We start from the raw sequence: 25,657 nt of genomic DNA, 5'->3' as shown, positions 1-25,657 counted from the left end.
GATAGTCATCATTAATCACTTCTTGAGCATTTTTAACAAGGTGGCTCCTGCTTGCTGCATGTTTTCATTCACATCAGTCATTTACATAGCATAAAAGGTGTGCCTAGCACTTTAGAGACAATTAACACCAAAATATTTGCTTTGTAGTGTTTACAGCTATAGTAAGATTATACAAAACAAGAAAAGATTCCCTCTGCGAATGAAAGAACAGGAATTGCAACTATGGCAAGCTTTTTCCATGGTGTGGGATATGCCTGCATTTCTGTATTATTATTTTTACTACTCACAGTTTTAAGTAGGAACATATTTACTCCATTCCCTTAAAACTGTAACATTATTGTAACCATGAAAGTATTTTATGCCCTCTCCTTTCTCAAAGACTCTTAGACTGTTTTGGGGGCTGGGGAAGGCACCCAGTTCTCCATCGAACACTTACACTACTTGCATCAACATGTCTTTTAAGAAGCAGTAACAGAGGTGCCAGCATTGCTGCAACCTGACTGGCTACTTAAAAGAAAAAAATATCTGGAAAAGAAATGCATTTTCCACTCTTGGAAAAAAAAAAAAAAGAGAGAGAAAGATAAGATACCTATTCCATGACTGCCACTTAGTTCAGTACATTTAAGCAAAGAATAAGGAAGGTTTCATTTCTTCTTCCTGGCACAGTTAGTCATCCTCTTATCCCCACCTATATATTGCAAAAACTCCTCATAATTCAGCTACCTCTGCACTCCATGGAAAAACAGTATATCCTCACATGTATTTTTTCAGGACTTCACTCATGCTTTCCTTCAAGTTTCACAGATGTTATGCATCAGTCCACAAGTGAGATCAGAATTATGAAACAACTGTGAAAGCAACGCAGTTAAGGACAGTTCCAGAAGTACTCTGTCACAAGCAGTTTATTAGAACTTCACTTTGACAATAAATAAGGTATTTCCCAAGCAATCAAAATGTAATTATTTAGAAAGTTAAACAAAGCAAATTTTCACAATGCAATTTTTATATATACATAATTTACTGTACTTTAAACACCAGTTCATCCAGAGCTGTACAACAGTAGGATGTCTATTTTTTAAATTCACACAGCAGGAGACTATCAAGACATGTCTTTAATCTGGAAACTGTGTGTGTAAAAATAACCCCAAACCCCATCAGCTCCAGGTTGGATAGTCCAACAGGTATGAATGAATCTCTGTTCATTAGACTAGCTGCTGAATTCAAAATTGGATGTATGGCTTACCCAGGAGAAATAGTGCCTTTTGAGAGTTATGGTTTTAAAGGATTAGTAAGCTGCTCAATTGCAACAGTATGATGTAGCCATTTGTCATTTACGGTGCTACTGCACAACCTGCTCTGTCTTCAACACAAGTGGCACAGGACAAACTTCTGTAAAAAATGATAATTTTCAATGTTGTAAATCTCTAATAGTAAATACAAACCTTGCACTTAAACTGTTAACTGTGAAAACATCTTTCAGTTTTGGTCAAATGAATTAGCATTTCTTCACTTAAATACTCAAGACATTTAATATGCCTCAATAATACTTTTAAGAGTTTGACATTCAGAATTAACTTCAAAAGAATGTTCCCATTAAATAAAGCACCAAGCTTTCCCCACATGTTTATTCCTTAAAGAAGTCTATGAAACACTAGCTTTTTTTTTAACATTAGTTCTGCTAAGAGTTTTAATTTCAAAATAAAATTTAATTCTTATGTTTTGATCAAAGCCATGTTTCCAAAGTGAGCTTTACATATTCTGTGCAACATCCCATTTTCTTTAAGTGCAGAGGTACAGGTCTCCAAGTTATGCAGCTGCAATCGAGTTGTCATCTGCTTGACGACCCTGAGGCTTTAAGAAAATAAAGACAGAGAATTAAAAAAAAAAAAAACAAGAACAAAACAAGCCACCCAAACAAACTCCCCTCAAAAAAACCAAACCAAATATCCCAAACCTAAACAGAAAAGATAGACTACTAGGAAACTAACTCTGCAACACACTGTGTTGTCAGTGTAGCTCTGGTACCCAAATATAGCATTAAGCTTATCCTACTTCTAAAGGTTTCAAGTAGTGGCACAAAGGACATCAAACTGGAATTTCAGTTTGGTCCAGTGAGTACTTGGTAGAGGCCTCAGCTCCTCAACTGCCCTGTTAAATGCCTTCTCCATACACATCTGCACAGCACAAGGCCTGGCTGATCAGAGCTCTGAGCATTACTGCAGCATAGAAAGCTGGTAATTATCAATATGTAAAACAGGAATAAGACTGACAGTTTCTTGGAGGAATTGAAGCAACATCACTAGAGATAGGAGAGAGCAAGGAAGAAGTTTTAAAGAAGAAAAGACATCCTTACAATAAGGTTTTCTGAGGTTCTGACAATTCCAAAGCAAAAGCAAAGAGTTCTGAAACTTGAGAGTCCACAGGAGTTTTGTGAACACCACACTTTGAGGAAAAATTCCTCTTCTATTTACTTAGGAGAACATCTTGACAACCAATCTAGAAGAGCCAGTGACTGACAGCATACTCAAAAAGTAAGTTCTGCCTATCTCTTTTGGTTAAAACAAAATTGAAATAATGCCACGCCCGTTTCCTAGAAACATGATTACAGATGTCTGAACAAGTTCCTCTCAAATCATATAAACAAGTCTTTGGGCTCCTTACTTGTTTAAAGTCTGAATAAAAAGTGAACAAAATATTCCTGAGAGAGCAGCAGTGGAATGAAAAAGCACTGTTTTGGGCATATGGATTTAAATGATTCTTAAAAAGTCAAAATACCTGTTTTTCATTACATGATTAACTGTCTTCAGAGTTATACCACTTTTGAAAAAAAAAAAATCTGATTCACTGACAGAATGTGTTTTTAGAAATTATTTAGGGAGGTGTGGGATGCTACAGCGTCTCCGAACTTAGTCATATGGGTTGCTCAAACACTTCTTTTTTCAGAAGTGATACAAATTACGGTATTAAAAGTATTTTATTATATTTAGCTCACTCTGCTATGCTCAAAATAGAGGCAACTTTAAAACTCGTTTTACAGAGTGAAACATGGAACAGAACAACAGGGACAGGACAAGTACATTCAGCTCATTCATTTAGTGGTAACCAAATACATGAATACATTCAGCTGCACTGAAAGAGACTTCCTAAAGATTTTGGCTGACAACACCAATGCACAACACAAGATTTTTCAAAGCAAGTAACCTTGTTACAAGCTGGACATATTAGTCTGCTTAGAGACACAGCTTTGAACAGAGCTGGGGTGGTTGTCCCCAGAATCTGAGCATTTAAACACGAGTCACTCCTCACAGCCTTACCTTTACAAAAATGTGTGTCGGTATGAAACGTCTGAGCAACTGATTGGTGAAGTTTGGGAATCGCATCAGGTTAACATGAAGAGAAGGTAACTGCTGATACCCAGCCATCAGAGGATAGAAGTTATATAACATTTCCTGCTGCGTGCCAGGAAGGATTCTTAGTCGGATCTTAAAAAAAGAAAAGGAAGCCACAACCGTAAGTAAGTTCTGTATCTAAAAGCCCTCTTCACTTTCTATTTATACACTGGTTACTTTCTGAAGCTGGAAAGAATGCAACGAATTTCTGATTCTAGTTAAACCATTGCTTCTACACTGAAACACCACGTTACCCATACACGACATGACAAACAGCTCCTAGTCAGACTTCCATCTAGGCCTTTTAAAAATGGAGTCTGCATCCATATATTCTTCCAGACAGAATTTACCATACTTTAAACATCTAAAAAACAATGAGTTTGTCCTCTCTGTACACCCGTATAAGTCTAATCAATGTATTCTTCACTACCAGATAAACCAGCAGGATCAGTGGATGTGACAATTCTGTACCTGTTTAAGGCCAGAGAACATGAAGGCATCACTGGGTTCCACGGACACCTCCACATCCTGGACTAAATTGGTCTTATTTTGCAGGTGATACCTGACAGGTAAGGACTCTCGGACTCGACCAAATGATGGCAGATCTTTGGAAAGAAAGTAAGTAATCTCAAATACAAAATGCATTTTCAAGTTCCACTCAAAAAAAGTCTATTGAAAAAGCAGTGAAAAATTAAGGAAAAAAGATACAAGAACTAGGCATCTAAAGCATTTCTGACCATTTTTTTTAAAAACAGATTAAATAACAGAACGCAATTTCATTACAGTTTTTCAGTACCACTTCTTCAACATCTAGTTACAAACCTCCCAGCTGCCCTAAGACTTTGGTTGCTGCTAACGATTTTCAGCTTACTAAAATCTAATCAGATACTGTCAGGAGGCTCCTTCAAAGTCTAGCAGGATAGGATAGTGGAAGAATCTCAGTACAAATAAAACCAAGCCAAGGAAAGCTTTGGAATTATGTGTGTTTGGTGGGCATTTCAATCCCCCCCCTTCTAGTGCAGGTGAAGTGCTAAAGAGAAACAGTTCACCTGCCAACAAATATCTCCAACTCTCCAGTCTGTTTCTTCCTGGGATGCACCCAGCATGTGGGTGGATGGAACAACTGTTGCCATAGGCATCTAGAGAAACCTGCCGGGAAGGGCAGCATCAACAGAGGTAACTCCAGCTGCTGTGCTGCCACATAACACAGGCTGAGCATTATGTCAGCTCTACTGACAGCTTTTAGGAGAACACATTTGTGTAACTACCTACCTCCCCTTCAAGTGGGGAAAGAAGAGCAAGCCTTGAGGCAGTCTAAGTGATGGTATGCTTTCTTTCTCTCGCTCCATAATATTCAGCACCACTTTTCTGTATTTCACTACAGTAAATGGAAGCTCTGGGGGCTGTAAAAATTTTGGCAGTCCTAAAAATTCTAATTGGGAAATGTATGCTGCCAAATTAATATTACCTGCATTAACATGGAGGGGAATGCTCTCTACAATCACATGTGGTAGAGTGATGACTGTGTTTACAACAGGTACACTTTCCACAGGTGAACTTCTGCAGGAGAAAGTCAAATGCAGACCATGTTGAATATTATACTATATAAAGTATCAAGTATACAAACTAAGAAATAATTAGTAGGTCCAAAGTCTAGACAGTGCTTGTTACAGGAAAACACAAAACTGGTTTTTTGTTTTTTTGCACTCCTCCCCACTCCCAAAAAAGCCCACAACCAACAACTCACTCTCATGCCTAAGAACAAACCAGCTTACTTCCTCTCCTTATCAAGGCCAAGAGATGCTTACCTCTTCCAGGAAATTACATAACATCCAGTTGCCACTCCACTAGCATTAGTAACTGGAGGACATCGAAGGCAAAAGCACTCACTGGCACTCTCACCTGTCTGTAAAACAACTATCAGCAAGATTTTGTTTAAAATCAAAGCATAATAACAGCCTAAGCCACCAAGCCTAGAAATGCAATATGACACAAACACAAGTGTTCAGCCAGAAAGGCCTTTGAAGATCTTTGCAACGTATGTCAACATAATGTATAAATCCAACAGATTGTGAAGTATTCCAATACATGAAAGGGTAACATATACAAATATATGTCACTTTACTTTCTGAATGGCATCATAATGTACACATAGAATGAGTCATTGCAAATTTAGAGCTCATAAACACACATAAAAAGCAAAATAATGCCAATTCAAATTCTATGCTTCTACAGCAAATTCCAAGACATCAGCATAAGATGTTTCTGATGCTTGAAAATTAAAATGAACATGGACACATCCCCTCTCCCTCTCAAATTGATGAGAGCTGGGGAAGAGAAGGAACACAAGAAAAACCTACTGGCTTTTTAGTGAAACTGAGTTTTCACTTTTTCTTCTTTTCTTTTTGCTCCACTCAAATGAACTAAAAAAAAAAAGGACCTTTTCACCTAGAGAGTGATTTTAAAAAAGTACTAAGAAAATAGGTTTCAGTCTTTCAAAATTTGTCATTCATATTGAAAAAAAAACCACATTGACCAAAAGATGGACAGCTGAATGGTCAATACCTACAGGGTTCACATGTACTGGCATTTAGCTCTTTAGGAGCATCAATCAGAAGCCATGAAGCACAATCTGAAGATGAAATATCAGAGTTTGAAGACTAAAGAACATGGGAAAGAATTGCTTTTTTCCAGGCAACCCTTGAATCTACAGAGGAACAAGAGCCTTGCAAGTCCTTGATTACATGAGTAGACAGCTGCCCCACAGTCGGGCAACCACCCAGAATACTTCATTGGATCCAAAGTTTTGATAGAACACATAATTCACATCTCTGAGCCCACAAATGCAAAGACAATGTTTCATTGGAAGATTTTGGATCAGCTCTACTATTAAGTATTCCATTTATTTAACTTTAACACACTGCTTTAATGGATGCAGTTTTAATGGCTGAGATCTTCAAGATAACTTTTTAAAATTTAAGTAATAAGTTACTAAACTGTGGTAATATTAAAAGAAAGATGCTTACTACTGATTGTTCTTTATAACCTACCCTTCACATTTTTCAGTTTTGTGACTGCAATCATGGACATGGATCACTGGCCTTTGGATACTGCCTCTATCTCATGGTAAAGTGTTTGCATTACAGAAGGTATATATAGCCCAGAAACATTGGAAATATTGAGTATCTTTTCATGTGGATATCTAAGAAGTTGCATTTCAAAAGTACTTCAGGTGCTTTCCGTTATGTTTGTTACATTTAGAGTTTTGTTTACCATCCATCATTCAAGTCTATTTAGTTGACCTAGTGAAGCAGAACTACATTTTAAAGCATGCTGCTGTCCAAGTTGTATTCTGGCAAGCAACTAGAGTCTTAAGCAGCTGTCTTCTATTTACAGTTCAATAAACAAACACTATTTAAAATGTTCCCCTTTATTACTCCCAATTTATACAAAAAGTATCCTACTGATAAGAGAATACACTCTAAGAAAACTTACCATTCTCCACATAAGATTCCAGTTGATCTACTGGGGTCATGGAAGCTGACAGCTGTAACTGGCTTGTTACAATAGTGAGAGGCCAAGGAGAGGCACTCAGGATGTCTGTCATCAGTAAAAATGGTATATCTGCAAATACTCTGTCCAAGTGCTCCAGCTGTCAAGACACACACACAAGCTCTATTTCCAACTAAACAGGGTGTGATTCCAAAGTGCTGTGATTCCAAAACATGAACAACTTTTCAAACACGTACCTTTGTGGAGACAAATTTGACAGCAACATCAAAAGGAAATACTGTGTCTATGGTTACAGTTTCATCCTGTAGAGGTAACGAAAGGGATGGCAAGAAGAGAGGAAAAAAAGTTATATTCAGCTTAAGGCCATGCTATTGATGTCAAAGATTACTAACGTAAAGTTACTTTTAACCATTATTTTAACCAAGTCCTCCCCAGGGAAGAACGTATTTTTAAAGATATTTACAGACAGATATAGAAAACTTTTCTTTTGCTAATAGTTATGGAACTGCTCATGCTAATAAGGGCTGCCATACTGCTGATTTAACATTTATTCTATCTTCTGGCAAGGTTTTTAAGATACTAGAAATTACAGATTTTAGAGTTATCTGTTGTATTGCACAAATTCATCTGCATAAAATGCAAATAGTTCATCTTTAAAACCTACCCGGTGACACCTACAGAGGATTTCCTTCCCCTCAACAACAGTGTTGATTAAGTAAGAAATGTAAAACAGAAACATTCTTGCACCAACTGTTCCACAACGGATGTATATTGGTTTTTCCAGCTGCAAAATAAAGGAGACTGTATGAGCTATATCTAAACTATGTTAATTAGGCCTAGAGCTGTCCAAAAGTTGTTAATCATCTGACTTGGTCCAACAGGACAACAGCTAAATGGGCATTATTTTGACCATAATGAATCTCCTACAATGTATGATCTGGATCATGCAGTGAATGTTTTTAACCATAGCAGCACAATTCCAGCTGCTTCACTGGATTTGCTTGTTCCAGATGCTTGTCTGTTACTTAACAATACAAAAAAAGAACCATAATTGTGTAATATATGACATAAGCAACTTCTAATTTACTAGTCAAACTTCAGATTAGTGCAAAGCCCACATATTTGATCCTCTACCATCTTGAATCACACTTGCTGACTATTATCCACTGTCCATTTAGCAGTGCATTTCATTAGCAGCTGAAATTAGCCTCCTTATTTCATATCTCCCAGCTGTATTATCAATCCCAGAACATATCTTATTCCCCAATTTAGTCCTAAAGCTGATCTCATTAAAGGAATATTAAACTACATGTAAACAGTAGGTAAAATATGCTGTAAGTATTTAATTTATTCATTCAGAAATCCAAAAGTAAACTGAAGTCTATCAAAGAGTCTTTTATTAGTTGGTCCCTGTTTTCTTAAGTATGATATAGAAGTAAGGTTTTAAGCCTTGACCTTTTCTCCTGGTTGCAAGTCTCCTACAGGGATATCAGGAAGCAGCGCAGGAAAAGAGTCATCACATGTGTCTGTTCCATGAAGAGTCACCTGAGTTTTCTGAGTCAGGTTGGCATCTTGCCCTAGGATTAAAAACAGTGCTCATATCCACACAGGCTTACATCACTAAAGCATGAAAACAATAACTAAAAAGAATAAACAATCTCAAAAAGCAATCCGTGAGGAATTAACACAGTTCATTTCATTGAGAGAATCTTTCAAAAGTACCAGCAGAAGATAGATTTGACAACACCTTAAAATTTTTTAAGTTGAACTGTTTGCACCCTTGCAAGTTTATTGTTTCATCTCTTTGGGCCAGGAAAAAAAATCTCAAAACTCAGACATCATATCTAGATGTTCCCTACCATCTATGCAACACAACAGGATTATGTGATCTAAGTTTTTCTTGGTACACTATAATGAAGTAGAAAGGAAGTTTCACTGTTCCATGATTCTTTTGTTTTCAAGAGCATGGTTTAATGATTTCACGTATTTTTAAAACTTTTCTTTCAAGTTGGTGTTCATCATACATAAAAAGAAATGTATACATGTTAAATGACACCAGTCTTCGGTCAGAGCTCAACTAGAATAATGGCATTACTGCAATTACATGGGATAATTTTCAAAGCTAAACAAGCCACACCTTGCCAAAGAGTTGCAACTGTGGAAAATACATCACCTTCCCTATAAATGAAATGTCAGATTTCAATTGTTCTTGTAATGCAATCAGCAAGCCCACATTGACCTTGCATATCCCAGGGTAAAGAGTTAAGATTAAGGAAGGAAAAAAAAAAACCTAAGGAAAACAAAGACCGTCTATTAAACACTGCTTAAGGAGCCAAGCCCAAACATCCAATTAAACAAGTTTCAAGAACTGACTTTAATGAACCATACAACTGTATAGAAATGTGGTTCTACTTCAGAATATACAGAACATATGGCATCCTATATGCTAGTGGCTTAAAAATATTTTTATCTTTTAGGACAATTTTTACAAAGAGGCATACTGAGTATAACATTTGGGCTTCACATGCTGGAAACAGTCAGCAGTATCTACGTACAGATAGCTAAGACTTAAGACATACAATATCTGCAGTTTTTTCCTTTGCAGTCTAAGAAATACTGCCTCAGTGCTCCATTGCTCCCCAAATTTCAAGTGATTTAAAAACCAAACCATGTTGTCCAGGGCAGGGAAAACAAAAAAAGCAGGGTGGGTGAGAGAAAACCCACTAAATCTATACTTAAAAAACATTTATCTAGCAATGTCTAGTGCTTTCAGCTCAGCAAGAAAATGATCTCTCTTTGGGTTAAAAAAAAAATTCAGTTACAAGCAAATTGAATAAAATGTTAGAAAGGAATAAAAAAGCTTCCACATTTACTTTCAAACTTGAAAAGACTTAGATTCTGAAAATATCCATGTAAGCACCACAGACAACCAGTGGCTAAAATAATCATAACTGAACCAGTTTGTTAGCTGTTGTTCTTACGACTGGTATTTCATCATTCCCAACTTTCACTTTGGTTTGGCTTTTAGTTACTGTGGGAAAACAGTTTACTATATTTCTCTGCATTGCATCCAGAACAAGGAGTCAATTATGAGACTGCTGGATTAAAAGAAATAACCCCAAATACCTGGCTTTAAACCTGCTGTAAGCTTGACATCTTTGGCCACTGTCTCCTCATGTGACTGGACTGTCACAATCAAACAATACATTTCATTAGTCAGGGCAGGGGGTTCATGACGGAGCTGAACAGAAATGTTCGGCACTCTAGAAATAATCCTTTAAGAGAAAAGACTCAGTTATTGTATGTTTCTTAAACAGCATGCTTTTAAGCCTAGTTTAAAGGAGGCTAAAACACCCTATTGTTTAAGGGAGTTCCCAAAATTGGTGGCCTATTAAACTAAGAGATGTGAGAGTCCTGAAAAACAACATGATGGGAACAACTTGATAAAAAAAGACCAGTTTGGAACCCCAGTAATAAGCATTAATGGTTCAGATGCTCTGTAAGGAAAGAAAAAAAGGACCTGCATCAACTACAATCAAATTTCACTATTTTCATTATTAATAAGTTCAATAAAAATTAAGTTTCTTAGGGATTCTTGTGTGATGGCTTTCATAAGAGAACAGTAACACCTCCTAAGTTGCAAAAAATCTGGGAAAAGCCTGGCTGGCAAAGTTAGATGAGGCGGAGAACTAAACTGTACTTGGTATGCTCAGAGATCAATGCAAGCTTTTTCTGTGCTTCTAGCTATATGGAGCCTCAAGAGTCCTAAAGAATTGAATAGTGTCTATCTTATCCCCAGTTAAGCAAACACATATTAAAAGGCTTGTATGAAGAAGTCCAAACAAGACTTTTATTTTCTTAAGCAGAGCGATCAGGGCTTCACAGGAGACTCACAATTATACATTATATACATACTTCCAACTTGTTACTCACATAGTGCTTGCCTGAATAGTCAAAGTGTCCCAGTGCACTTCATTGTCTGGAAGCTTAGGTCTTCGCTTGAAGGACCGTGCTGCCTGCAAGGCTTCTTGAGATGAGGCAGCATCTCCCCCTCCTCCTCGCCAGTTCAGAATCACACAGCGGCCAGATTCACTTCCCAGGATCAAATCCACAGAAGTGATCTGAGAGACACAAATTTAAACAACTGCTGAGTCTTCTGACCACCTATTGTAGGAAGATAGTTTTCCAACATACACAAACATCATAAATACATGTACCATCAAAAAGCTTCTGACAGCTTGGAGACTGAGGACCTCACCACCCCAGGATTTCATTTAATGAAACAGCAGTGGAAAAGGTATGCATATTCAGGTGCAAGCAGTGTAATAGGTTTCAATTTCCTACCCTCCCATAGTGCTATACCACCTCTCACTTTTTTTTTTAAGTATTGCATATATATATTTTTAAAAAGATTAAAAAATTCTTGAAACAATTCTTCAGTTTTTTGTGATTTTCTTTGTGTTTTGTCATTGTCAATACTTTCACTCACTCTTGATACTCACTTTCAAGAATTCACACATTTGGAACTGCAGCGACTTTTTAACTGGTGCCAGATTACAGGCACACTGGAGTTTGAGTTCATGGTATGTAACAGTTAGAAGGGTACAAAACAAATGGACAAACCTCAATCTTCTTTCCTACATCTTCAGTTTTTGCAACAAATTTGAAAGAGAACTTTCTTGTTTTGCCAGGCACTAAGCACATTGTTCCTTGTGATGACTGTTCTAGAATATCACTTTTCTGATAGGCTTCTTCTACAACACAGTATTGGTTGTAATCCTACAATGGAGGAGTGGTGAAAAAAGTTGATACATTCAGACTGAAGACATCTTTAGAGAGTAATGGCAATATAGCAAATATTAAGGCTCTGTGTTACTGGAGCAAATTTTATGGGTTCTTCCTACTTTTCACAATACCAAAGTTAGACTAGCAAGTAATTACAGTGCAATTCTCTGACACAAGATATCCTTTATACTAATGTAACTTCATGATTCACAAGAAATAAGACATTAAAATGATCCTTCTGAAACTTTAGCAAGCTTCATAGAAAAAAACAGATACAACAGATGAACTGATCAGACCGCATTTCAGAGTCTTATTCCAGTATCAATGTACTCATCAAAAGTGATAGATAATACATAAAAAACCCAAATACCTTTCAGCTTAAGTATTAACATAGTTTTTTGGAAAAAAAATTGATTTTTTTTAATGTTTAAAAACACTAAAATGTTATTCCATTCTTATTATCAGTTTCTATCACTAGGTCAGATATAGTTAGAACATAGGTACCTGATTATTGAAACTGATGCAGAGCTTAGAGAACCTGATAGGATGAGGACAATCAGCTCTCAAGTATACATCAAACTGCACAGGAACATCAACATGAAAACTAGGAGCAAGAAATTTTGCTTTGCACTGTACTGGAATTTAAAAAAGGAAAAAAAAAAAAAGAAAGAGAAACAAGAAGTAGGTGTTAAACAAACTATAACATTAAATTCCAGAAGCACACTCCTGAAATATCTGTGGCAAGAATTGGGCTGTGTATACTCTCAGAACTCTCTTTTGCAAGTGGGACAAATTTGGCTCCTAACACTGTCACAGAAAGGCATTTTTCAGCACTTGTCTAAAACCTTTGCAGAACAGAGGAGATGCAGATATCCAGCAGAAAGTAGACAGTCCTGTACACTCGAATGTCACTCATGCCCTCTTTTCAATGGTGAGTATTACTTTGCAAAACATTCTGCCCTCTTTCCTCAGAGTCCTACTTCAAAGAACACCAGAATGTCAGAAGTCTTTCAAAAAGCAAAGAATTCCTTAGTAATCCATATCAGGGATAAGAGATCACTGACCTCTCATTATTTCTTATCCTGTAGATTTAGACAAGGAACAGAGCAATGCTGGAGCACTGTTGCTGGCTTTAATACACCCTTCGTATTTTCATCCTAATTAGTCATTTTCAAGGTATAACTACATCCAAATTTATGATCCGGTGTAAATTTACTTTCTTACTTACCAAATGGTATAAAATCTTGGACTTCTATTGTAAAAATATTACTGCCTGCCAAGGAAACACGGTCAGCCCACAATTTCTGTGATGCTTTCACAGCAGCAGTGTCACAATCAGGTTCAGGATCAGGGCTTTCATTCTGTATGCAGGCAAAAGATTACAAAGAACAATAAAAGAACGGTACCAGACACTGACCACTCTTAGGACTGTTTAAAAGGGAGTAGTAGGAGTTCTGCCATTTACCATTAGAACTTTTATGAGATTTTTTTCTATTCGAGATTTCTGATCTTCTTTAAGAGTAGATGCTAATAAACAGAACAAAACAAAGATTACAAGACAGAAGCTAGGGTCTCTACTTTTTTTTTTAAATTTAACAATAAATCTTTCCTTCAGATTGCATCTTTCAAATATCACATTCCAGGGAAAAAAATTCTGACATCCATCTAACCAGTAATGAAGTACATTCCCATTTTAAATGTTTCCTCTTACTTTCACTAGAACCAAGGAAAATATTATTTGGTTAGACAACCATTTTGTAATTTATTGGAGCAAAGCCCCAGAAGAATAATGCTTATAGCTTCTTATTGTTTATATTTAAAAACAAAAGAAAGCATAGAAAAGTCTGGAACATGCAAAGAGGCCAGCTCAGATACTACTAGAAAAAACAACTACAGACGGTGACAGGAAGAAACAAGGACTCTTTAAAATAAGCATTCTTTTCTTGAAGAAAGGTGGCTTTGCATCATTTGTTATTCTTCAATACAAAGCAGAGTAGCCTGGTTAGCTATAAGAAGATGCAAACCCATTTTTACCACACCTGCTGTAATAGTGGTATATTAGCAATTTAGTGCCCAAAAGGATTATTTCTGCCATGTCAAGGAGCAGGCATTACACGGACCAGAGTGCTTGCACTGTTACTGTGGAGCCATCCTATGCCACGTTTTTTCCCTAAAACATCCCACATGCATATTTCATCAGCAAAGTTCTATAAAAAGTCTGGGAGAAGCATATTTGGGACATTAAAGTCCAGAAAAATCGTGTTAGCCTTGCTATTAGAAAAAAATGTTTTTCTCTTTTAGCTATACTACAGTTCTTTCCCATCCCAAAGTTCAGGAAGTTCCCATTACATTATTTGAACAGTCTCAAATGAAACTCTGTGTCTCAGATATCCTGACAATCTATTTGAATGCAAGGAATTTTATGATAGAAGAGAAAGAAAACTCAACTCCAGTGTACCACACAAGGTAGTAAAAATCCAGCACAAGTACAGAGTTACTTTGTAGTCAAATAATTTGAAGTATTGTAAGCACTGTGACAATGATTTGTCATATTTCAAAACACATGTACTTAAATTTTTCTGTATAGGCCGAGTGTATTTTTTAAAAGAATACCTCTACCCAGTAGCTCTAAAGAATAGGTTATATAATCTTTCAGCTGGGCCATCAGATATGAACATTTGAGTGCTGTTGTCAATATGGAAGTGAGGAGGGTCCACCATCCTTCGCTGCGATATTCACACATAACATAATCCAAGAGCCTGCAACACAGCAAAGTTGAGAGAAAACAAGTTATGCTCACCAATATTTTTAGAAGCTTGCATTTATTTGGTATCATTAAGACAAAATTCATCTTCACTAATACAAGTGCTAAATTAAAGTTAAGTCTACTGTTCGTACATGGCAATGATTTATTTAAAACAGCATGAAACTATGATAAAGAAACATTTATTCCCTGAATTTTCTAGTTTGAGCTAGAAAAATTTTCACAAGAGAACAAGAAAACTCATCTGTCTTCACATAGAGAACTAGCAAAACAGCAACTGGACAGAAGTGCCTCTGTCCAATATTGCATTAAAAATATGCCTTACTATTGAATATGCAGTAAGTATTTAGAAAAACAAACCAAACCCCCACAATAAAGTCCCCTTCCAAACTGAAGAAATTTAATGTTCCTTAAGCCAAGATGTTTCTTTTCTCTCCTACTTCCTATCCCCCACTCCCTTCAAGAGTTACAAACATCCACAACACCTGCATCAATCATTATCGGGCAAAACCACACACCTTAACACATTCCTAATACTGACAGCTGTTACTAGCAAAGCAGAGAAGTGATTTTTATTAACCCTTCTCAACTATTTAAGACAAAGATTTCTGCCTACCTCAGAAAAATCTACCTAACATAAAAAATGCTTGTTCCTAGAACAATCAGGCTTGACACAAATTGATCTGCTTATTGCAGCCTCTCTTCTCTTCCATGTAAAGTGCAGTCAGCTACTAACAACAGTAAATACATCTCTTCTACTTCAAACAGGAGAGACAGACAGACAGCACTCAATCAGTGAGCTAGAAATAGATAATATTTGCCCAATATGGCAAACTCCCACAACAGCTCAGAGCAGGAACTTTTTATGCTCTAATAACTGACTCATCTGTTTTGCTTTCTTTAATGTAAGTGGGGTTCATAGACTCAATAGCTTGTGCTTCAATCACAGCCAGATACAAGGAGCATCTTACACGAGCTTCCAACATTATTCCATTGCAGTCACGGGGTCTTAGTGAGAAGATAGCATGTAAAAGAAGCAGCCATGAATGATACTCACTTCAAAGCTTTGACATAATCTTTAGCACAGTAATATTCTTCTCCCATTTGAACCACTGATTAAAAAAAAAACCAAACAACACAGATCATTACTGAAAGCCTTTGCAAAATTAAATTTAAAAAATGCATCTGATTATCTATACTCACTCAAATGACTTTTCATTCTTGGACATTTGTATTTCTTGAACTGTGCGACAGCATTACTCAACAAAGTGATTATTAGCTCCTAGCAGATAAAACCATTACTGATATCATTATATATGCAAACATCAGGGTCGTGTTAAAAAAAACAGGGGTTTTTTTAAGAATAAAACTTACCGAATGAAGGACATTTTTCTCTTTTAGCTGTAGGGATAAAATCCCCATCTTCTCCTTTTCAGGATCAGAAAGATCAAAGCCTGCATCAGACAATGAAAAAATCCATGAAACTGGAATTCTGTCCAGACCCAAAGGGAACTATTTATACTGTGAGCATATGCAATGCAAGCTTCAACTCAAACACACTCACACGTTCTTTTACCTCACAGGCAGATATATCTCCCTAGAAGGGAAATTCTAGAACACAACTATCTTTCCCTTTGTTTAAAAGAATCTACCCAAAATCGGCAAATTACAGTAAAACCACCTAGTCCTTATATTGCATCTATTAACATTTAAAGTGCGTATGTCAAGACAAATTAGCCCTTTTCCAATCTGATCTCAAGTATGGATTCAAGCTTATATTTCAGTAGCAATAGAGAAATCCAATGTATTAAGAACTGTATAGGGCTTTAAAAGACAACAAACTCTTGCTGGAATAAAAAAAACCCCAAACTTTATTATATCGACATGTAAAGTTTCTCTTCATCTTAAACTGTTTAACCTCACCAGTAGATTCTAAGTAATTCTAGAACAGTAAGACTGCAAGATGAAAGAGGTTAGGCAATACTGTATCGACAGTAAATGAAATAAAATCTTTAAAAGAGGGCAGCGATAAAGTGGCAAAGCCCAGAGAATATGCAGAGAATATAGAAGACCAAATGGAAAGGGAGAAAGGGAAGTAAAACCACAGACAACAATGAAGATCTCAAAACTGTATATATATTCATATATAGTTCAAAGCTGTTACAATGCCGAGTCTGAAATTCTGAGGAAACATCCTCCTTAACAGGAAAATCAAATTCCTTTCTTAGACTAAAATCCAGTCATTGCATCCTCTCAAATCCATTTCAAAACCAAAAAAACCTTTCCAGAAGAACAACAAAAAACCCAGTCCCAAGCTGACATGTGCAGTTGACAAGATACAGCATGGATGGCAGGATCCATTTATAACAATTGTGTTCACAAACATCATTATTTTTGCTGCATCCAGTTCCCTGACTTCTCTTTCCAGGATCACATTTTGCTGCAGTCAGAGACTCCTGCATCATGGTGACTACAGGTAGCTTAGGCAGCAATAGAAACAAAGCAGCAGCAGAGCTGCTGTACACCTATGCAACTTTGCTGAAGACTTGTAAAACCTGAGGTTCCTTTTTCTACTTATTCTAGAGATGAAGCACATTTCCTGTGCTTCCAGCTGACACCTGTTCAAGTCATACCACCAACTAACAGGAGAGTGAGGCCTCAGCCCTGCATCCATCTCAGTGGAACAGGGATTATGTGCTGATACCCATTAAGTCAGCTGGCAGGATAAGCAGCTAAATAAGTTTCTGCAAACTCCACAGATGCAAGACACAGAAACATACTTAATATTCCTTGCCGCCACGCTCTTTGCCCATAGAAGTCAAGCACTCCAGTTTGCGTTTCCAGGGGGTCTGGACTGGGATATGTCACAGAGGACTGTAAATTCAAATACAGTAATTAAAAGGGTTCATGTTTCATTTTCTGCCAGGCAGGTGTCAGAAAAATACCAAAACAATACCCCCCCATATACTAATGCTCTTGTTTCTCTGTTTCCTATAAGCCACCAGATACAGTGCATATATAAATATACTGGAAAAACAAAGTGAGTTTTCCAGTATCCAGAGATGTAGAAAGTATACAAAAAAAATTTAAAAACATGTCAGAATTATTTGTAATAAATACTAATGCATTTGTTCTGGGGCAACTTTTTCCATAGATAACAAATACAGGTAATGTTAACAAGCATCACAAAGACACATATCCTTTGAAATGAAATGGATTTCATTTACACATATTACAGATTGTCCCACTTCCATTTAAGACTACATTAGCTAATTCACTATCTGGTTAGTTACCAAGCATTTTTCCCCTCCCAACTTACATCATGGTTACAAAGCATACTTGCTAGTTGTTTCCGCTCCTGTGCATAGTAGGCTGCCTGCTGGTAATAGAAACCTGGATTCTGAGTTTGAATGGCTGTCAATCCCAGCTTAATTGCTTCATCAAACAAGTCACCAAAAGCCTGAAACCTGTTAAAAAAACATTCATAACCAACATTATGTACAGAACAGCAATTTGAACTGAAAGGTACCCTACAATTAAAAGTTCTGGTTACTCTTAAGACAGATTATATTTCTCTGAACATTTGTGTCTAAGTTCTATGGCTGCATTTGTGTCATATTCTGTTCACTCAAAGAGAAAAGTAGTCAATGATTGATGCAAAACAGAACAACAGTGTATTTTATGTTCTTGTGTATCTCTTAGACAGAGAACTAAGAACTTGTGTATTTGTATATTTACTTTATACTTTGTATAAAGTAAACCTTTTGAAGTTCACTGCTTATCTAAGACACTACTAAGCAAAAACATACTGTTTAGACATCCAAGCTGCATGCTCAAAAGCCAGTTCTGCACTTCCTATTTTCTTCTTGCATAGGTCAATATGCTTCCTGAACTGCGCAATAGCATCCAGCGGAGTATTATGTTGAAAACAGAGGCGACAGATCTAGGAAAAAATAAAAATAAGGTGAAAAGCTACTGCTAAGGATTAGCACTCGAACCCTCCCCCCTACTTATTTTACATATTTCTGAAGAGCAAAAATTGCATAAAAAACAGAGAGAAAAGTAGATATAAACCATAATGTACTACACCTGAAACCACGTGGTGCTCTATTTCATCTAATACTATTGATCATCCCCTTCTTCCCCAAGACATCAAGGGAAGAGTGCATAACTCACTGCCAAATGTAACAGGGATCTTTAGAGCCTCTAGAAAGACCATTGTTTTGAAGCCTGCAGTCCACAAATGGAATTTGATGGAATCCAACTCCAAGATTCTTGTAAATGGTGGGATAGTTTTGCTTTACCTAAAAGCCCCCAGAATACCACAGAAGTATGGACTGATTCTTAGATAGTTAATTTCTTCCTCCTATCAAGAAGCAACTGAACTATATTGGCCTAATCTTTGCAAGAAGACAAAAATGTTCAAGGAACAAGCAGCCCTGGTGTTCATTTTCCTTGCACAGAGTGAGAGTTAAGAGTCTAGTCTTTCAGAAGACTGCATCTCAAATGAACTCAAATCCTTCAAGATAATCCCAGACTTCAGCTAAGGATCTTTCTTTTGTGTAGAATTCAGAAGTCTCTGCAAGTCTGAGCATAACTGGTGCTCCAATGATACCTCTTTCTAATCCATCTCTGTAAAAGCAATATAAAATGGAACTTTACAGCCTTTCCCTGTTAAAGGTGCATCAACTTTTTTCTTTTAAGTAACAGTTGTCAAAGACTAGAAGTACAGTTGTTACCTTGTAATTTATAAATCCTGCCATGGTCTTGATTTCCAGCATGTTTGTTTCATGAGCCCTCAATTCATGCACAAGATTATATGCAGTTCTGTAATTCCTAAGCAGGAATAATCAGAGTTAAATCACACATGGTAATAAAGTTCTAGAACAGGACTGCTGACAGTGGGAAACAGTCTTCCAATCAGAGCATTCTTCCCAGTGAAGAACTTGCCCCTTACATATGCATTTAAATAATTTTGCATTCAGGAAAATATTTGTCACCGTTCATAGTTTAGCAGTAATTTGGGGTAGAGAGGATGGGGGAAGATAACACAAGTCTTACTTGAGGGCATTCTGTGTATCCTGTTTCAGCTCACTGAAGAAGGCTATTTTGAACTGGTGTCTAACAAACAAAAGCTGCAAAACACAACCAGTGTACATCATTCACAAACACCCAGACACACCTTGTTACGTACAAAGAGATACAGGTGGTAACTTCAGAGGTTTACATAACACAGCACTTGACTTGAAAAACTGATTGTGCAACTGTTTCCTAATAGTTCCCTCTGCCACCATGACACAGCAGTGATCTTTCAACAGATTTCATCTATTCAAAGCCTGTTACTCTGGCACAAGAGAGAGGCTTTGTAACACCTCAAAATCTCTATGCCAACAGAGCTGATTGTGGTTTGGAGCTCACCACTTGGATTCCAGCTTCCAAGAGAGGGAAGCTGGCAATCACAACAGAACATAATGTGTCTGAGTGGATTTGAAAAGCAAAAGTTAAAAACTGAAATCAAGTGCAACTGTGAGTACAAAATATCTAAGGGAAGTACATCCCACAACTTAAGATACTCCACTCAATTAGGTTAAACCATGTAGATAAATGAGAAGTTTTTTTAATCTGAGAACTTAATTTTGGCCTGCAGCTCTTCTGAGGAAGATGTGAGGAAGACAAATGTAAGAAAAAACCCAACCAAAATAAAAGCTTAAACTGCAGAAAATAAAACCAGATTTACTTCCTATATTAAGAAAGAACACCTCAAGTTGGAAAGGGGGAATAAAAACCTTTAAGCAACAAACTCTTATTTTCATGTTTTAGCATGCGATATAATTTCCACAGTATTTCAAAATAGGGTAACATTACCTGATGAGTGGTTTTGTTCAAGAACTCCTTATGAGATTTAACTCTTCTTATTTCTGTGTAGTAGTAAGTCTGTGCATGCTCATAAAAAGCATTTTCCAACCTGCAACAAAGTTGCTCATAAGTTTCACAAAGTTTCTCCCACATACAAAGAAATTCTGAAGTTCTTCAAAGTAAGTTACTTTTAACCATGTTTATTTCAGCATTGGCAAAGGACCTTGTGATATTACTAAACTCTTCTTTAAGTCACCACACAGGGTAAGTCTGCAGACAAAAACCTTTCACAAAAGGGGTAGTAAGAAGAAGAAGTAAGTTTGAGAGCTTTATATACTAACCTCTCATACAACGAACTCTAGTATTTAAGATAGTCTGATGATAAGCTATTCTGATTTTGCAAGGCAGTAGAAAGTAGAGAGATGGCCCTAAGTCAAAACAAGCAAACCTTGCTGAGGCTCACAGGATATGTCTGAACAGCATCTTATTTACTGGACTGTGGGAGAAGGAGTGGGAAGGAAAAAACAGCAGTAAATAAAATTATGAGGGTACAGACTAGGTTTCATCCTTCTGTCCAAACATCAACAGCTACATCAGCTGCAGAGGTAACAGGAACTTGTCTGCAAGAGAAACAGCCCAAGGCAGCTCACAGGAGGAGAACACAAAGAGGACAAGAACACTAAATGCAATATGTGAGGATCTAAGGAGCATATGCTGTATGATCAAGCTGTAAGGAGTAAAATCAACTAGAACAAGATCCAAATCCAGGAGAGAAATACATGCAACAGCACTGACACATGCAGGAAACAAAGGCTGAAGTACCAGTTCTGTTGTTACATTCTCAATTTAGCACTGAAAAAAGTAAGAAAAGCTAGAAGTAACGGTTACTTAATTTTGATCGATTCCAGTGGCAGCTTGTGAGCAGCATGGATTCAATAACAGCATCAATTAATGTTGAGAATTATACTGTTCATACATAAATAGAAGGTGAAAGAAGAATTCACCTCTCAGACTGTGACCCCTACTCTCCCTGAGAATATATGGAAAAATTAAAACTTATTATAGTAAACCACGATTTGCCTTAGTTTGAGCCCTTCTTTTTAGATCTACACAATTCTGTCTAGTTTTCCTCAATCTGTTTTTGAAAGGCCTTCCTAATTTATCTGAAGTTGTAGTTCATGTAAATATGAAAACAGAAGGCACAAGAAATGTATAAAATGACAAAGACATAATATTTGCAACCAGATAGATGCCACTTAGTATATATAGAAAGAGAGAACTACACAATCATGAAGTGGAGGGGAGGAAAAACCAAAACCCTGCTAAGAGTTAAACCTAGCAACACATTTGTAGGGAAAATCGTTTAGAACCAGCAGGGCCAAAACCACTGTAGAAGCAGAAAAGCCCACTTTACCTCTACCTGACTCAAGAAAGGGAACATCTTAGGATATCTAACAATATTTCTTTAAAAGCAACATCTCTGACTGTCATTACTCAACCTCACAGAGGAATGAAATTGTGTGGAATTCATCAGAATAATCTAAAGAATTCCAGCAAACAGGTAAAACATTCACAGCTGGTCTACAATGAGTGTGCCACATAGCAGTCATCTCAACCTACAACCTCTCTCAACACCTCTGTTAGAATCATGGAACTGTTTAGATTGGAAAAGATCTTTAAGACCATCAAATGCAACTGTCAACCTGTTGCCAAGTCCACCACTAAACCATCCTACTGTCCCTGAGCACAGTATCTATGTGTCTTTTAAATACACCTTCAGGAATGGTGGCTCAACTGCTTCCCTAGGCAGCCTGTTCCAATGCTTGATAACCCCTGTGGTGAAGGTGAAATTCTTCCTGATATCCAATCTAAATCTCCCCTGATGCAACTTAAGCCATTTCTTCTCATCCTATGGCTTGAAGGGAAGCCCTGGGGAAGAGACCAACCTGTACTTCACTATAGCCTCCTTTCAGGTAGTTGTAGAGAATAAAGTCTTCCCTGAGCCTCTTCTCTAGGCTAAACACTCCAGCTCTCTCAGCTGCTCCTCATAAAGCTTTTGCTCCAGACCCTTCACCAGCTCTATTGCCCTCCTCTAGACACACTCCAGCATCTCAATGTCTTTCTGGCACTGAGGTGCCCAGAACTGGACACAGCACTGCATGCATTTCCATCCACTACCTCCACTGAGCCAGCAGAATGAAGGCTCTTGCTAGCACACCAATAGTCCAACACTGGCATGCTGATCCCAGGCTTATCTTTAGTGAAACTGGTTTTATCCTTTTCCCACTTTAATTTAAAGCCCCTTCAGTGAGCTCTGCTAACTCTTGTGCAGAGATCCCTCTTCCCCTTTGAGACAAGTGTGCACCATCTGATGCCAGCAGGCCTGGTGTCATGTAAGCCAATCCATGGTCAGCAAAGAGAGCAAGACAGGGGTTTACACTCACTTACCTTATAATATAGCCAACAAGATGATCAGTGTGTGGAAGTACAAAGAGTGATTTTCCAGAAAGGTCACAAGCATTACATAAAGCTGCTGCCCTCTCTGATGCAATAACATCTTCCCCTAGTGAAGTCAAGGAAAGCACAAGTAAGTGGTATGTGGTGCTGCCATGTCAAACTAGCTCTAAAAGCTTAAAGGTCAGGTTATGAACCTTAGGTAGACCTAAAGGTCTAAACAGTATTGAAAATAATAAAGATAAAACCAAGAGCACATTCTTTCTTACTTCTTTCAGAGTACTCCATGCTTCATCCAGCAGAACACGTAGCAGAAATTTTCTAACAGTTTTTAGCAAAAAAATTACAAGTATGATGTAAGTTTTTCATCTGTCACAGAATTAAATATCCTATGTCTTGAGAAATACAATAGCATCCAGAAGAAACAAACACATACAGCAGGTAGAGTAAAAAACAAAAAATGGTTTGCCAGACACTAGAAAGCACACAGTAGCTCTACAGAAATGTAAGGTTAAAGTGTATCACATTTCACAGCTCCACATAGCTCCAAAATTTTATTGATTAAAACAAAGTGAAGATGAAAAACCTCTGTAGGTACCAAATACCCTTCCCTCTAAGTTCTTAATGCTTCCACTGGTTTTCCTGATCTCAAGCAATGTTTAAAATGCAACTTGCTTACAAGAAGGCAGGTCAAATGTATTCCTATACAAACCACCTTTGATCCTGTGTATCAAAAAATGCACTTGGACTTAAGAGGAAGAAGTCAGGGATAAAAGTATCAAATATTTAGGGTCAACTGCCCTGAATGCTCTTTCTATCCTTACACCTTCCTACAGTCACAGTGCATTTAATAAATATAGATGACATAAAATGAAGAACCACAGATAATGTGACAAACCAGTCGGCTCAGTCCACCGAGCCTTCTGAAATATGAGAACTCCACAACTGTGCATAGAGTTGTCAAGTACCTGGGGGCAATGGTGTTTTTTTCTGAATCAAAACCACAGCAACTTTGGTATTTCTTCCCTGCAAACTTTGCCTAAAATAAAGACAACATAGCACAGTGTCAAGGCTTCACTTCTTATTTCTGAATAACCAGAATAAAATAAGATTTCAGTCTAGATGGAAGCACTGGAAGAATGCTACATAGGTGAAAAGGCCAAACACAACAATATGCTCCATCATTCAGAGAATGCTGTCTTCCCTTTTTTGGGACAGAACAATTGTGCTGAGTTAGCAAGTAAAATTTCAGGGGCTGTTTTTACTTAAGTAATTTTTACAAATAAACCATTAAGAAAGTTTCTTACTGTGAGTTGTACATTAAAAAGCAAAGTTCAAGTTCCCCTTAATTTGAGCTTAAGAAAAAAAAAAATTATATGTTCTAGAATGCAAACAGATTTTGCAATTCACACTTATATTAGCTTGCAGTATATTACAAACCAAGTGAAAAAAATCTACCTGACAATTTCAACTCGAGTAGCACACTCCAACTGTTTTTCCTTCCACTGCGGCTCATCCCAGTCTAGTTCATAGAATACCACCACAAGTGCTGGAACCAAATTCAGGTGTTTGTTCATCCAACCAGTCTTCAGGATTCCTTTTGGAATATACCACTCATAGGATGTCCTCTGAAAATATTGAGGGTATTGAAGCAAGCTACAAAATCCATTTACAAACATTTATAGCAGAAGAAAGTGAATTGCCTCTACATTCTTGTCACTTAAGAATATGTTTGTCATCTTTCCTATAACACTGTTCCCCTCAAGCCTTTGCTTCCTATTAAGCCATATCCCTCAATAGCTCAGGCATCAGGACCTGATATCTGAGATATCAACAGCAAAGAACAACAGATTCCAGAAGATTGGAGAAAAGGGTCAAGTTCAGGAGCATATCTCATACACTGCCATGAAATACTAGGCTCGATTGAAAACAGTGGTCTCAAAACAGAACAAGGGCACACCAGTTTAGATTATTTGCCTTTGCCGGCATCATGGAATTATGTAGTTTTCCAATAGTTAATCTCATTGACATTGTTTCCTAGCTTGTCACTGCAAAGCAGAGAGAATAGCAGAGATTTTCCTTCTGCTGTGTTTCACTTAGTTAAAGTGAAACATTTTGTTTAAAAAGCATTACAGGTTAGGTTGGATTTTTTTCAGAATACACTCAAGTCAAGTATCTAGTTTCTCCAAAATTAAACTTTGGGTTTCATTAAAGCTCAAATTTTACAAGGAACCTTAATGCTACGTAGAAGAGTAGCAAGTACTTTAAAAAATAAACCACACGGGCTTTCTCTGTTTCTGGTTCATCAGCTAGGGCACCCTGGTTTCCTACGCACTCACAGCGCTCCATCACAACGCCCTCGGCTTCCCCTTCGCCCTCACAGTCTCCCTGACTCGAAGCTCCCACACTTCCCCTCCACCATCGGGGGAAGAGGCAGCCCAGGTCCGGCAGAGCGCGGTGCCAGCCGGCTGCACACCAGGCAGACGGGCACACGGCCCTTCCCCGCAGGGAGCCACCAAGTCCCGCATCCCGCTCCCGGGGCCACCGCCGGCTCGTGCTGCTGCGGCAGCGGGCTGGGACCCCGCCAGGACGGGTCGCAGCCGGGGCCGGCGACGCTCGCTACCTTCGTCCTGCACTTGGGGTACTCGTGGTCGCCGGGCAGCACTTTGAAGGAGATGGGGACGCGGTCGGCTCTGCGGTTGGCGCAGAAGGCGTCCCACACGGCGCGGTGCACGGCGTTGTACACCACGTCCAGGCCGGTGAGCGTGACGAACGCCATGGGCCGGCAGCACAGCTCCACCGGGAAGTCCCAGTGAGTCGGAGGGGTCATCCTGCGCCCGAGACGGCGGCCTGCGAGGCAGCAGGATGGCGGCGGGAGGGCGGCCCAGGCCGGCCA

General features: G+C 38.0%; 1 protein-coding gene across 1 annotated transcript; it reads right to left on the bottom strand.

The window, feature by feature from the left end:
* Positions 1 to 884: 884 nt before the first annotated feature.
* On the bottom strand, positions 885 to 25,628 carry TRAPPC11 (trafficking protein particle complex subunit 11). The gene is made up of 29 exons (XM_069013839.1): positions 25,385 to 25,628; positions 24,220 to 24,389; positions 23,730 to 23,800; positions 22,756 to 22,870; positions 20,317 to 20,416; positions 19,513 to 19,586; positions 19,191 to 19,287; positions 18,261 to 18,394; positions 17,771 to 17,918; positions 17,232 to 17,325; positions 15,826 to 15,905; positions 15,655 to 15,733; positions 15,509 to 15,563; positions 14,301 to 14,446; positions 13,153 to 13,214; positions 12,916 to 13,048; positions 12,192 to 12,322; positions 11,526 to 11,681; positions 10,836 to 11,023; positions 10,029 to 10,177; positions 8,358 to 8,479; positions 7,567 to 7,686; positions 7,139 to 7,204; positions 6,885 to 7,041; positions 5,198 to 5,306; positions 4,858 to 4,949; positions 3,861 to 3,994; positions 3,315 to 3,482; positions 885 to 1,851 (listed from the first exon to the last, which is right to left on the bottom strand). The coding sequence occupies exons 1-29, from the start codon at positions 25,589 to 25,591 to the stop codon at positions 1,807 to 1,809; spliced, it is 3,402 nt and encodes a 1,133-aa protein (XP_068869940.1). The 5' UTR covers positions 25,592 to 25,628; the 3' UTR covers positions 885 to 1,806.
* Positions 25,629 to 25,657: the final 29 nt, after the last annotated feature.

The sequence above is a fragment of the Aphelocoma coerulescens genome, chromosome 4 (genome assembly GCF_041296385.1).
Source record: "Aphelocoma coerulescens isolate FSJ_1873_10779 chromosome 4, UR_Acoe_1.0, whole genome shotgun sequence".
Classification (NCBI taxonomy): domain Eukaryota; kingdom Metazoa; phylum Chordata; class Aves; order Passeriformes; family Corvidae; genus Aphelocoma; species Aphelocoma coerulescens.
The sequence above is the reverse complement of the archived record's forward strand: the minus strand, read 5'-3'. Positions and strand labels throughout refer to the sequence as shown.

What these genes read in the sequence shown, in the direction of transcription:
- TRAPPC11 (XM_069013839.1), bottom strand. Translation starts at nt 25,591, where the DNA reads ATGACCCCTCCGACTCACTGGGACTTCCCGGTGGAGCTGTGCTGCCGG. An exon ending in AAAAACACCATTGCCCCCAG is followed by an intron (nt 22,871 to 23,729) that starts GTACTTGACAAC and finishes TGACTTCACTAG; the next exon opens with GGGAAGATGTTATTGCATCA. An exon ending in GATTATGTCAAAGCTTTGAA is followed by an intron (nt 14,447 to 15,508) that starts GTGAGTATCATT and finishes GCTGTGTTGCAG; the next exon opens with GCTCTTGGATTATGTTATGT.